At 35.8% G+C, this 15,406-nt stretch overlaps 1 protein-coding gene across 4 annotated transcripts in view; it reads right to left on the reverse strand.

The window, feature by feature from the left end:
• Positions 1 to 15,406, reverse strand: part of LOC121322595 (tensin-1-like) — a 287,308-nt gene that overhangs the window by 167,262 nt on the left and 104,640 nt on the right. For all 4 annotated transcript variants that reach the window (XM_041262743.1, XM_041262744.1, XM_041262746.1 and 1 more), the window contains exon 3: positions 1,715 to 1,752. In XM_041262743.1, the coding sequence (XP_041118677.1) occupies positions 1,715 to 1,752 (38 nt within the window). The remainder of the gene's footprint in view (positions 1 to 1,714; positions 1,753 to 15,406) is intronic.

Below are 15,406 nucleotides of genomic sequence, written 5' to 3' on the forward strand. Positions count from 1 at the left end.
TTCCGTGAAAGATGGCTCCCGTCAGTGGCCTTTTCAGGTGTTTTACAATGTATTGGACCTAGCAGCCATCAGCTGGGTACTTTAGAGAGAATGCATGGAGAAGAATTTACCAAGGTGAGAATATATTTTACAGTTAGCACAGGAACTTTGCAAGAAGCCTGTGGAACACAGGGAGAATGCCAAGCATGTACCCACAGCTGAAGCTGGCAACATCGCTGAGAGCCGCAAGAGACGCCAATGCCAGGTTTGCAAGTGCAATAAAAATAAAACTTCAGCCAGCTGTGCCCTGTGCAGAAAGGCAGCATTGAGAAGCACATTATCTGTGTTGATTGTGAACAGCCTTAGACTCAAGGTAAAGGAATACCATTTTGTCGAAAGAAAAGAAAAATACATTTGACTTTTTTATAACTTTTTGTGCTGTGCACTTCTGTAAAACACCATTGTAAATAGTTTTATACACAAATTTCACAATATTATTACAGTATTGTTCAGTACCATGTTGTATTTCTCAATTGTGCATTACTATAAGCTCATTAATGGTTATTTTGTTAATGATAAATGTGTATGCAAAAATAAATATATTCTTCGATGACATATCTGCATTTCCCAATATGCTTCAGTACATAAAAAAATGAACCATTAATAATTATATTTGTTTTATTGGCCAAATAAGGCAGGCTGCACTTGTAGTTCTTCAACACAACCTAAAATCTTCTTGTGAACCCAGTTTAAGAAATGATTTCAGTAGTCATACAAGGCCAAGTTGGAACACTGACAGAAACATTTAAATATATTGTCCCATATTTTACAATTAATTAGGTAATTTGAATTTTGAATTTTGAAGGGGAATTTTTCTTCTAAAAGAAAACTACATGTAAACCTAAATTGCCCAAAAAGTATTTGCAAAATAGTGTGTCAAAAAAGTTGAGACACGCCTATGTGGCTAAAAACAAATGCATAAGGCATTATGAGGAAAAGCCACACTATTGCAGTGATGATTCCCAAAATCTAAGGTCCTTTAACAAACACATATGTAATGAAGATCAAACAGTTTACACAACCATACATTCAGATAGCAGGTAGAATTATTTGAATGACTGTGCCACCCTCTGAAAAACCAATAGGGAAAAATCTCTGAACACAGAATTTGGTAAATTGATAGCTCCCTCAAAGGGGCACACATGCAATATTATTCTTATTTGACAATGGTGCTGTTCAAAGCAGTGCAACACATGCAGCTAACCACTAAATGGGAAAGAGAAGGTACTGTAATATCATCACTTGTGATGGGGACAAATATTCCATATGCCTTTTCCATTTGTTTATTTATACACCTCAAACCCAAAGTGAGCTAGTCAATTTTGCCAGACCATGGTGACAACCCATCTCCAAAGCAGAGTGAGTAAAACAACAGTGAAATGTTTGCAATGATCACTCAACATGTCTACTCTGTTTACATGATATGGGGCTACAGGGAAAATCCAGTAAAATAATATTGCTTGTACATTTATGACTTGTGCAATAACAACACAATAAACACATCACTGTTTTATGACAGATATTTCCAAGTACCCTAATACTTGTCGATCAAATTTTACCCAGGGCAACCATGCCTAATCCAGCACCACATAAGATTTTAACATCTTCCTTTCAGCATGCCAAATGTTAACACTAAAGTAGCTTATATTGACAAAAAGTAAAGAAATGCTCTTACCTTAGCTTCACATTTCTTGTGACTAGCCAGTCGGCAAACTGGAAGAGAACAACAACAAAATTAGCTTTGACTTAGGAAACAATAACAAATGTACCCTTTGGAAGTGAGACAGTGTTTCTACATTTCAAAGACCAACTTCTTGAACTTTACCATTCAGAAACTGAGAGGCCCTCTTCAGAGAACTTGTGTAGCAGCTAGCAGAAGACATATTGCCAGGCTTCTTATACAGACATAATACAATTGGAGGTTGCATGTTAGGCTGCAGCCAACAATTACAGATTTAAAAAGGAGGGAGTCATAAGTTTCTCTGGACTTGTAATCGTACTCCTGTTCATATGGTTACTTCTTGGCATGTATGGCTTCCACGTATTAGGCAAAGACATTTTTTAGGCCTAATACTTGGAGAGGAGGTGGTGTTTATAGTCCATTACAGCTCAGTTCAACCCTATTTATAGCACACCCAAGAAAATAATAAGTTTGTACCCACTGCTTAAGTCTGCATTTCCTGGTGTAGGGATTGTCAGCGCTTTGTGGGATGTCTGCTGAACCCCCATTCTGCTTGACAATGCACAGTAGTTGCAAGCTGTCAGAATCTGGCTGCCTCCCTCGGTCCCCCACACATTGGCATGAGTCCAAGGCCAACCCACACAGGTAAACTCATAGGATCAGTGTTGTAGACCCTCTGAAAATACTGAGCGTATTGTTCCCAACTAGACAGTTGCCTTCATAGCACAGTGACTGGCTTGTGGGGGGTGGGGGGGGTGGGGGGGGTTTGATTGGCCTGTTTACACTAAGTGAATTTGGGTATTTATATGTATTTGTGTTACTGATGTCATTTTTGCAGTTAGGTGGTATTGCTTCTGGTGCATGGCTTACTTGCCCATTAATGGTAAAACCAGTAAAGGCCAGTATACACTTGCAAAATAGTCAACACAATTTTTTAAAAATATTTTTGAATACATACTACTTGCAATTTTAAAAAAAAACGTCATCTCCCCTGGGTAACCCTGTTAACGAGATGGTAGATATCAATGGGTTTTTTACAGGTTACATTTTAAGTAAATACATGAAGTATGTAACATTTCACTTATTCAAATCGGTTTATGTTGTTTTAAACATTTAAATGTGCCCCAAGTCAATGGTATAATTCACTTTGAAACAAACAGATCTTACTTCAAAAGCTTCCTGGTACATATTTGTTATTACTATAGTAATATTAATTATAGTTTATATTTTTATAAGCCAGTACATCATGATAGTGGATTTTTTTTTTAATGAAAATGGATCTAGCAGCTACAGTAACAAAAATATTTTATTCAGTTCAGCTCTCATTTTATCACACATTAAGTAAAGGGCTCCCTGATTACTACAGCTGGGCGATCCCACTTCAACAACAAAAGTTGTTAAAATTGCTAAAGCTGGAAATGTCTGCTTCCAACCAGGGTACTGAATTATTTAAGTTCAAGTGGTCTTAACACAGTTCAAAGTAGACAATTGGTTTACATCTCAAAACCAACACAACTTAAATCAACTGAGAAAATACTGCTATGTACCAAATATTAGGAAAATAACACAAAGAGTATGGTTTTTATAGCCAAGAAACTTCAAGAGGCAATATGGTCCTACTGTAGGTTGAAGGTCAGTCTCTAGGTCGCCAACATATTAATATAAAGTGTTTATACAATCTTACAAATATGAAGTCACTTCCTCAAATGAAGGCTGTGACATGTGATACTGTGGCAGAGGCAACTTTCTAATTTGACTGGTATGAAAGGGTTAATCCTTCCTGTATGATACCCACATTCGAACATGACCAAGAGAATCACAGAATACAGTTTTATAAAGAAGCCAACATCTCAGAGTGTAAAGTCTGTATCGTCCAGGAATCAAAAATGTATTTCTTGTAAATAGTTCTATAAAGAGAGTTCTTCCACTTATTCAAGTTCTCACAGTTTATCTCAACTGCGTGGCTGTGGTGTAAACTCCATGTCGGCTATGACAGCCCGCTGATACTGATCGCTGTGATTGAATAATTGCTCTACTGGGTTGGACAGGCTCCCAGAGTACAATCCAGGGGGATAAGAAGTATAAACCTGCCAAACTCAACCTAATCCCCCCACTCATGGTGTTGGAGACCGTAGCTTTTGTGATTACTTGGACTGACAAGAAGATTTATCAAATACTGCACTTTAAAAAATAGATGTCAAGGTCATGTTTTTTGACTCTCATAACTTTCTCTGTGGGTGAAGTGGCAAGCTTACTCATACAGTGTTTAATGAAGCAATACATTATTTGTTTATTTATTTATTTTTATTTCCTCTTTTACGCATAATTTTCTTCCCATTTTAATTTAGCTGAAATGCAGATCATTGAGTCTTTCGATTCCCATGACCAAGCCAATTCCCTCTGTACACCCAGGACGCCAGCAGCGCCATCTGGAGGACAAAGGCCAGCACTGCAGGTGTCCAATTGAGCTCACCAGGTGCCTGGCCAGTAGGGTCTGCTGTAGCACATTCAAAATAATTGCTGCAACTGCTTCTTTTTGGTTTGTAAATAGTACCTGAGAAGAGTTTTGTTCAGTAGTCTGCATCACAGGTCATTGATGAATCATCTTTCTTACAATATAGATTGTCATGTAAATATTTGTAAGGGATTGCTGTTTCTGAAAATGATCATATAATGCAGCAAATAGCTATCTTACTTTTATTTAGTTTGGCAGCAAAATGGGTAAAAGAGTGTTGCTACCCCCCCTCCATTTCTATTGTGCTGAAAATCTCTGTTTTTTTTTAGAAGTAGGTATATTTTAAAAATACACTTCCAAGTTTAAACCACTGAAGACACAAAGCAACATATATTAATAATATTTTGTGAAGGCATCTGCTAATGATTAATAATAATAATAATAATAATAATAATAATAATAATAATAATAATAAATAATAATAATAATAATAATACTGCCATAAAATTTGGCCCTGTAAAAATGATTTTCCAGTCTTCCATTTTCATTCTACTATATTCCAATGTCACCCAAATTATATTACAATATAATAATTTGATTATTTTTTTTTAATTGAGTTAATTTGTTTTATTTGTTCATCATTTGTTCATCATTTGAACTATCTAGTATTTTTAGGAACAACACAGGCAGATCAACATACATTAACAATGTGTGTATACACAAGATATCTAAAACCAACAATAATTATATACAGCAATATCCATGAGATATAATACCTCAACTGAATCTTCAAACATTGTGAACTCTTCATAGAAAATACAAAGGACATTACACATTCTGGGTACCTTAAAATCTCTCTTATCTCTACAACTATCGTGTAGGACATTGACAATACTCAATTGCTGAAACCTTTAATTTGTAGAATAAAAATTAATAATAAAAAAATATACAGCCATGTAGCACAGTCAAACATTTTTTCATGAACAATATTTAGTGTATTGTGATATAAGGTGACCACACATTCTCCCAGTTATCTCTTTTAACGACTAATTGGAGTAAAAAAAGGTTATTGAGATATACCAAGATAAAAAAACATAGCTGTGCAGTACGATAATGCACAAATTGAGAAATACTAAAGCACAACTCCAAGAAAACAATGTACCTGGTAAATATGGACCAAACTACATTCCACTGTGTAGCACTAACCTAACCCTTCTAGCTACCTCTCTTCTGCTCTATAACTATCCCACGCAGCTACCCTGTCTTCAGCTCAATCCTCAAAACCCAAGTCGCTTGTTTCCATCCCATCTCTCTGTTTACAAGGAAGGCCATATGCCTCCACAGTAGCATAGCTCATAAGGCGAGAAAACTGCCATATTGGGTGTGAAAAGTCAGCTCAAGCTGGCCTTTCCTTGTTAGGAAATCAAGGTTTTCTGCATAAACAGAGGAGAGGGTAGGGAAGTGTGTGTTGGGGGGGGGGGGGGGGGGGGGGGGGGGGGTTGAAAGGATTATGGCTCCAGTGCTGTTTCATATCTGAGTCAGGATTCAAGGAATGTGGTTACGGGGAGAATGCCGGCATTTCCTTGCTGAGGCCATTTATTATGGGCTTACATCCCTATGGGACAGGCTAGGGCTGACTGCTATGAGAACACAATCAGTAAAAGTGAGTTTAGTATTTCCTTTGGCTTAGGACTTACTTCAGCCACTCTGGAACTGCCTAGCAACAATTAAAATCGGGTGCCTGAGAGCTGCACTTATTCATATACTGTACTGATTCATCAGCAGGCTGAGTCTATCCATATAGAGTCATCCTTCAGATGCACTATACCATAGATTCCAGGACCGCTTTAGTTTATGACCATATATAAATTCCCACAGTGACTACTACATTCCCTCTGCTACAGTAACCACAGCAAGGAAGGGTCAGTGGTTTTGAGATGTTCGTGTAATTGGGTGGTCCAAGCTTAGACACGCAAGAGTTCGGCCTACACCAAAATAATTCAGGCATACAATTAAGTAAACAAACCAGTTGCAAAACAAGCTTTAGTAATTTTCAAGTGGCTTGTTTTAAATAGAATCGCTATCTATGTTTATTTCTCTGTGGCCAGGAAATAAGCTGCTCCAAACAAAAAGTACTACTCAATACAAATGTTTACTTTTTATTTTTTAAATGTATTAATTTGGGTATGACTTGAGAAAGCTGCCTAACAAAAAAAAGGTGTGTGTGTGTGTGTGTGTGTGTGTGTGTTAGGGATACAGTACTTTAACATAATGGTCTCATTTTTTAAGTAATTCAAATATTTAACAATACAATTTTGTCTATTAGTGTTATACACATGATAAAGCAGTTTTAGTTAAATATGAGGATGGTGTTGTAACTTTGCTGCGTGATTAGTCCTTAAGATAGATAGCTCAATGAAATAATCAGAACAATTAATCAAAGCAATGCACCCTGCTGAGACTTAAATTGCTATGGGGAATATTTTCAAAGCCTTTACTCCAAAAAACAACATATGAATCCAAATTAACATGTATTTTTACTAAAGTAATACAAAAATGACTACAAAAGATTTAGAAGTGAGTAGTTTTTCGAGATTTACGATTATACTGTAAAGACTTTATGTGAACGAAAAGACACACAATTGCCCGTTTTCCCATTGGAAATAGTGATATTTTGAAATATTACTGTCCTGGTCACAAAAGCAAAGTTTGTGGGGAATAATAGCCATGTTCTATACTTTTGAGGCATAAGCAATTAGGAAATAACACATACTACCCAGGAACAAAAACAAATAAAAATGTGTTACACGGTGTTATTGAACGGAGAAAACACCTGTTAATTTTACAAAACCAAACAACTAAGCAATTTAAGGTTAATTTGTTTGTTTTATGGGGCCACCAAGTCGCTCCCCTGGTAAAAGCACGGCCACAGGGCGTGCAGTTCAGGTTCACGGCTGTGCAAAGCTGCCGGTCTTTGCTGCAGATCCCAGAATGACAACTGCATTGGATCTGGTACTACGGGTTAGTGAGACAAAGCCGGCAGTGACTTGTCCTCAATGGGCTACAACAGACCCTACTAGCCAGGCACCTGTTGAGTTCAAGATGACATCGGTAGGGTAACCTCCAGAGGCCCATAACTTGCTATGAGACTATGAGACCTTTAAAACATGCACGAACAGTATAGCAAAATAAAACAAATAAAAAATGATTGCATTAAGGTCAATTGAGAAAATAATTATATAAATAAAAATAAAGAGATTTGGTTTCATAGTCTTAGCAGAGGAGTAATTTAGGCAGTAATTTAATCAGTTCCTAGTATATCGCCCCACTACTGTAATACATTTACGTAATTTTTTTTTGAAAAGTGTAAATTTCAATTGAGTCCTCACATATATATATATATATATATATATATATATCTAGTATATATATATATATATATATATATATATATATATATATATATCACTTTATATAGTGAAAGATAAACCCTCCCTTGACTTTAAAAGGTTTGTTGCCCCTTTAAAACACTGACCGACACAAGAAATGAAAGTTCAGTGCTATTGCGCACTTTTATTTTACAAAACAAAATAAACAAACAAAAACCTAGCTCTGTTGGAGCACTAACTAAAACTCGTTGGAATGCCCTATGTAGCACCGAATTGATACGCTGTTTACCTGTTATAAACAAAATACACGGTTTACACAAACAATAAACACAGTACAGTGCTTTCATAAAACAACTGCTCGGACACAGTGTACCACTTTCCATGTTCTTCCACTCAGAAATCCCTAACACACTGACTGCTGCCTTTTTATTTCTGTCAGCTGACTTCAATTTATAATAATTGCCAGCTGAAATTAATTAACAAAAAATAAAACAATTAACAAATACAATTTTTTAGCAGGGAGGATTTTTAACCCCCTCCCTGCTGTATTATATATATATATATATATATATATATATATATATATATATATATATATATATATATATATATATATATATATATATATATACACACACACACACACACACACACACACACAACACACACACACACACACACACACACACACACACACAGTGCCTATAGTAAGTATTCACCCCCCTTGGACATGTTCACAGTTTGTTTGTTACAACCTGAGATCTTTGCTATGACACTCCTAAATAAGCTCAGGTGCAACCAGTTGCCTTCAGAATTCACACAGTAAGTTAAAAGGAGTCCATCTGTGAGCAATAAAAGTGGTTCACATGATTTAGATTTAAATCTAGATTAAATACACCTGTCTCTGTAAGGTCCCACAGTTGGGTAGTGCATTCAAAGCAAAGATACTACCATGAAGACCAAGAAGCTTTCAAAACAACTCAGGGATACATTTGAGGAAAGGCACAGATCAGGGGAGGGGTATAAAAACATTTCAAAGGCATTGAATATCCCTTGAAGCACAGTCAAGTCGATCATTAAGAAGTGGAAGGTATACAGCACCATCCAGAATCTGCTTAGAGCAGGCCGTCCTACCAAACTGGGAAAACAAGAAATTGAATGTCCTAGAGTGGCCCAGTCAAAGCTTGGACTTGAATCCGATTAAGAATCCGTGGCAAGACTTGAAGATTGCGATCCACCAACGATCCCCATCCAACTTGACAGCTTGAACAATTTTGCCAAGAAGAATGGACGAATATCGTACAATCCAGATGTGCAAACCTGGTAGATACTTACCCCAAAAGACTCACAGCTGTAATTGCTGCCAAAGGTGGTTCTACCAAGTATTGACTCGGGGGTGAATACTTATCTAACCAAGACATTTCAGTTTTTTTTATTTTTCATAAACTATTGTTTCACATTAAAAATTCTCTTGCCTCTTCAAATTGTTGAGTAGGTTGTGTAAATCAAAGGAAAAAATCCTATTTAAATGCATCAAGATTTCATATATATAAATGTCCTGAACGTGATCGCTGAACTTTGTTTCTCTTGTATGGTCAGAGATGGACAAAGACCGTGCAGTTAAAGAGCCAATTATACTGCATAGCCAGCATTCTCTGCATGGTTAGGGGATCAGAGGACTGGAAAAACAATAGTAATGCATCTGTTAGTTAAAATATTTACTCTCCCAAGGACCAACTTCTCTTTTTCACCTGCAGTCCTGAAGCATAAAGGTTAAAACAACACATTAGTCTACAAAAATTAGTTCATGTTGACTGGGGAATGGTTTTTGCATATCAGTCTAAGAATTTCATTTATGCTTAAGAAAGAAACATTGCTTCCTTTAAAGCTATGATTAAAGATCATTTGAACCTCAGTGCACTCATTTTTTCGCCTTGTACGTTATTTTCTGTATGATTTATAGTGTTGCTATATAATTTATTTTCCATCCTGAGTAAAAATGGTATGACATAAACATTTCTCTATTTCATTGCTCTAAATGTGTCAGATCTAAATATAATAAAATACAATTCTTCACTGATCCATCTGGAGTCTCGCTGGGGATTATAGACCAACTTATTTACCATTATTTTAAAAATACAGTCACGTGAGGTTTATAAAATGTAGGGAAGCTGTATTAAGATGTTTAATGTTAAAACATATGTCACAGATTACGTCATTTCCACATAATTCCAGGACAAGCATTTATTTTGATTATTTTGAGGTATTGAAAATATTGAGATCTTTCTCTCGCTGTTTCCTGCCTGTTAAATATTCCTGCTGTCTTTCCTCTATTATCAGTAACACTGCAGATAGAGTGATGACTATAGCTCCACTGCCCAGCCAGAAAGTGAAATGAGGTGAGAGAGAAGCGCCAAAAAACAGGAAGATTGACCTCTATTAGTTAACAGGAAAGATTATTATAGATAAATCCAGCCTCCTAAAGCTACCATTTAGTTTGTGAATGAATTTACTAGCAAGAGGATCATTTGTCATTCATATGTGAAAATGCATTGTCCAAGATAGAGATTTTCAGATATGTTAGCTGGGAATGTATGTATACTTTTAAGGGTAATCTGCTTCAAATGACATTTTATTACATTTTATTCATGTGTTTGTTTATAATATGGAGGAGCTGGAAACAAGAACTGTATCGGCTCGGATCATGCCATTTAGATTATGATACAGAGAAAAAAAGATTAATGTTCAACATTAGAGCAACAAAACTCAAAACCCCTCAGAAATGGAAGCTGCACTTTAAAACACCACTATTTCACGAGAATCTGGTTTCACAGACCCCGATTAGCATGCATCATGTTCTTCCGACTGTGCTACCTCTGGTAAGGTTCCACAGCGCTGTTGGTTTTTATTCTTGTTTACAATGTGTATTTTCTTCAGTTTTCACTTTGGTGTCCCTGTTCAAAATCACTTCTTCAAGTTATCAGCAGAAAAGAGTGTGTCAAATATCATTCAATATTATTCAAATGCAACAAACACAGCAGGACTGAAAACAGGCCTTCAATGAAGGTCTCATGAAATCTAAAATGTAGACTCCACAGCTCAGATTGTGTATGTTTCTTCAACACTGCTGCTATCTAGTGGAAAAAAAAAATACTTACAAGTAATAGTCAATCAATTCAACATGCTGAGGTACATATTTAATAAAAATAGAAAATAAAAAAATCTGCTTGCAGCAAACTTCATTTACACTACCAGAGTAAAGAGTGTACAGTGAGCTATGTACACTGCCACAGGTAAAATACCCACATTATAAGGGCTCAATAACAAAGACAAATCTAATAATCACATCTTTTAGCCAATGTACCATTTGCTCTAGTAAAGCTGTTATCTTATTTTGTTTGGAGTGATAAGCAAATGATTTGATTATGACAGAAGCTGCATTTCCTTTATCTTTTAGAGGTGAGGACATTTAATCCCTGTGCACACAGCTCTCTGGCACCACACCTGCCATTTACTCTATTACAGGTAATCCTCACAAATCTGATACCAGAGAGTGACAGCATAGCAAGGGTAAAGGTGAAACCTGGCCTGGGGCCGATTCTATTGACTTTTATCTGGGAAACAGCATTTTAGGAACAACGTGATAATGTGGAGCATTTCTTATTTTGATTTGATTAGCACATCACTGATGTATATCAAAACAACAAAAATGGATCTACACATATTTAAAGTATTGCAAACATTTTCTTAAAGCCCCCAAAAATGTCTTTGAACTGAGCCCGGTCTTTCCAGATAAGAACTTATCAACCCTAGAATAGTAATAATATTGATTATGGTAATATTTACAGAATATTTGAGTTTTGCCCTCTTCAAGAGAAAATGACCGTCTTGCTACCAATTTATATTGACAACCGCTCCTCTCTATTCCTTAATTCCATGTGCGCTACATTGGACTCGAACAGTAATTGCTCTGCATGAAGTTATTCTGATGAGCTTCAATCGAGAGAAAAAAAAGGGTCTCAGATTAAACATGAACAAAGTTAAATTTTCACAACAAAATAACTGTTAGCTAAATGTGGAGAAACTTCGCCAGAACTTGCACAATATTTTCTGGCATTGTAATAGACTGCCTAGAATTATAATCCTCTTGTGAGCCTGATAGATTTGGAAGTAAAGACCAGATGGGAAGAGCAATTATTCCATGTACTGCAAGAGACAGAGCTCAGCTGACACCCACCACCAACATGAGTCCTTTGTAGTTTCCCTGATTCAAGTTGGCCCGGCTAATGCTTATTATTCCTAGGATGCCAAGTAGATAAATGATAGACCAGAAGAGGGCAGTCTTGCAACAAAGCAATACAATAATCAATTTCCTAGAAATCCAAGTTAAATCACCATGATTCTAAAAATGCATGTTTTCATGGCAGATTATAATGAGGCCTGTACATTTAGTGCTTAGTGTTTAGAAGTGTAGTGATGGGAGAACATAATTAGATTATAGTAATTGAAAAGAGTGTGATTTTAAGGAGTTATAGCTAATGAAATAACTTCATAAAATCGTACCTGACAGGGGAAGATTTATGGATTAGCTACCACCCCTTTAATGCACAGACTATAATCAATAAGTATCTTAACTACAGTATTTATCCTCATTGGAGTGCATCAAGTACATTACTGTTTGATTAAGTACACGATTGGAAGCACAATTTACCTTCTGTTTACATTCGCTCTGTGTGATTCTGTTGATATTTTATTTGAATTTAATATTAATTGTAATATTATATTACTAACAGGAAAGGAATGTAACATAAAATATTTTTAATTTACTAAAACTAATAGAGTAATAGCGTTAAAAAAAAGAGAGATACAAAATGTAAAGTTTATTACACAAATACACAGTATTGTTGTGCTCATTAAACATGTGTCATGCTTAAAGACAACATAAGTTTATTTGCATTTAAAACCCATTTAGAGCTTTGAATGGGATACTCCACTATATGAAAAGAGCTGGTGCATACCATGCTAGAATCAAGATGGGGAAAAGAACAATTGAGCAATACCTCTCAAATACATATCTAATAAAAAGGTCGTGTGCAATTGCTTGTGTGCACGAGGAACTGATATAATGTACGGCAGGGATGGCAATAAGACTCCCATCGCATAGCAGTTGGATCCATTCCTGGTTTTACTATGAGTCTAATAAAAAACACCTGACATTGTTGGGATGAATCAAGTCTTATTTCCATCCTGTACTATATTGCAGCAAGTCCCTGCACTTCCTTCTGCACTGTTCCCCAGGAGACACATTTATAAATGAGAAGCTTAGTCCTCAGTAAATATTTACCTGTCGAGCATTGTCCCCGAAACATAAATTTATGAAAACGTTAGTTATAAGTTTTTTTCCTTAGGTGTAGACATTTTTCGTTTTCGGACGTAAAAATTTCACACCCTAGACTTGAGTCGTAAGTAGTATATGTAAATACTCTTTAGATACGAAAGTGACTAATTAAAGAAAAATCTAATATTTTATAATATTATTATAAACTGATGACTGAGGACAAATGTACAACAAGGGGCAATATAATATATATATATAATATATATATATAATATATATATATATATATATATATATAAACCACATGTCCTGGGTTTGTGAATAGAGGGTGGTGTCAAGCGTGCTGATTTGGGCAACATAATGTTAAAGGTAAAGTAGTTTCCAATGTAATTTTAAATTCCCCTTGCTGGGAGTTGTGGCTGTGATACTTACAGTCACATTTATTAAATAAAAAAAAGCAAGTATGTGTAATGTTATCTACTCCCCTGGAAAAAGCCCAAATATTCCTGTCACTTCAGACTTTATACAATCTAGTTATTAGTGTATTTTGTCCAAAAAAGAAATTATTTACATAAATCAAGATCATGCATTTTTGCAATCAATTTGGCATTGTCAGATAATTGTTTTAGCTACAATAACAATGTTTTAAAAATATATTAATTAAGTTATTGAGGGTACAAAATACTTATGGAAGGACCTATTTGAAAGCTTTTTAGTTCTGGGATGTACAGTATGGACAGAATAAGCATGTATTTATTGACTTTAGCCAGAGCATGTCTCTTACTTTGAAAAGCACACATTTCTTCCAAATGTTATCTCTTGTTAGAAGCACAAATAAGCATCTCTTGCTAAATGGAAAATCACACAAAAAAAATATGTACACAAATTTCTATTTGTCTCTTTACAAGTATAACAGGGTACTTCAGATCAAAGGTTCTCACTAATTAGAAAGCTCTATTGAAGTCTCCTACCATTTACTGTGCTGTACAGAGCAGAGCACTACCATATTACTTCCACTCCAGCCAAGCTACCACAGCCGTTTAACATGTGCACAGATAGCAATCAATTTGAATGGCAGTTCACTCAAGATTGGCAGTGTTTAAATAACCACAGAGTGATTCACCTGGCTTAACACTCACATGTGGCTGACAGCTCAGAGTGTGTATTCTCACCGCCAGCCCTGCGGTGACACTTAACCCTTTCACAACTTCGCAAACAAAAAAGACATTATCAAAAAATAGACAGAGAATGTCAAACAACCATCAATAGAAATCTTTAATCCAAATGTAAACATACACTATGGGAATCAACTGGAAAAAGTATATGAAGCAAGACAACCTTTCTACATTGTATGTAAGTCAATATGTCAAATGTAAGGCATCTCTTATTGCAGAACAGATGTCATCTTGTGATCGTTTATTCTAGATGACATTTACACATATAGGAATCTATTAGAAATGTTTATATAGCTTTACGACCTTTGCTTACTGTATATAAGTTAATACGCTGTTTGTATGTTGTCTCTTGTTATAATACATGCTGTATTAACTTATTTGAAATCACAAAAAAGTCCCATGAACTCATGTTAATCATTAAAAAGTGCTTGTGTTTTTTAACTTAAGAATTGTGCTGAGTTTTCTTGGCACGGGATGCTGACATCATAACATCATAAAAGTAAAAGAAAAGTTGCATTAAGCAATTGTCTAGATGAACTGTCTTACGAACATAAGAGAAGTTATAAACAAGAGGAAGCCATTTGATTCTTCAATGCTCATGGCTTGGTAACCCATTCCCAACATCCACCTCTACAAAACATTCTGTACCATAGTTTTATTATACTTGACACTTGTGGTTTATGCATCATCAAAACTCCTTGGCGAGAGTGCAGCCTTATTATGTACAGTTTAAAGAAGATTCTATTAAAGAACACCAATTGGAGACCTACCCTCACAATCTTACGTCACTACTGATACTGACAGAAACTGGCACTGGCATGCAATAACTAGTCTCCTCACTAGAGGGTGCTCTGCTCAATGAGGACTGCAGCAGCTCACACATTAAAAGGTTGAACTCCACTCATTTAACAGCTGTCAAAGTTGATAATACCTCACTGGGACTGAATATTTCACTGAGTCTCTGTCAAGACCATCTGTCTAACTATTAACTTCTTCACTGGTGGTGTTGTCCTCGATTTTTCAAAGGTAACTAAGAAATATTTACAAGACGAAAATGGAGTGACAGTAGTCACAATCATGCATTGTATAGAAAAAACATATTCAAGTTTATTTGATAACCCAGTTTTGTCCTGATGGGTCATTCCTCACAGCAGCCCTTTGTCGCTCTCATAAGAACAGCCTACTGTTTTGTAGGTCAGGCTTTCAGTACATTTTGTATTTTAAAAATCGATGTTAGTCACACACGCATAAAAAATACAATGGAATAACCCACTTACCAGTTTCACTTTGTGCAGTGTCCTGACAGTATTTTTGCATACACTCATTTAT

This window comes from Polyodon spathula, chromosome 11, assembly GCF_017654505.1.
Source record: "Polyodon spathula isolate WHYD16114869_AA chromosome 11, ASM1765450v1, whole genome shotgun sequence".
Classification (NCBI taxonomy): domain Eukaryota; kingdom Metazoa; phylum Chordata; class Actinopteri; order Acipenseriformes; family Polyodontidae; genus Polyodon; species Polyodon spathula.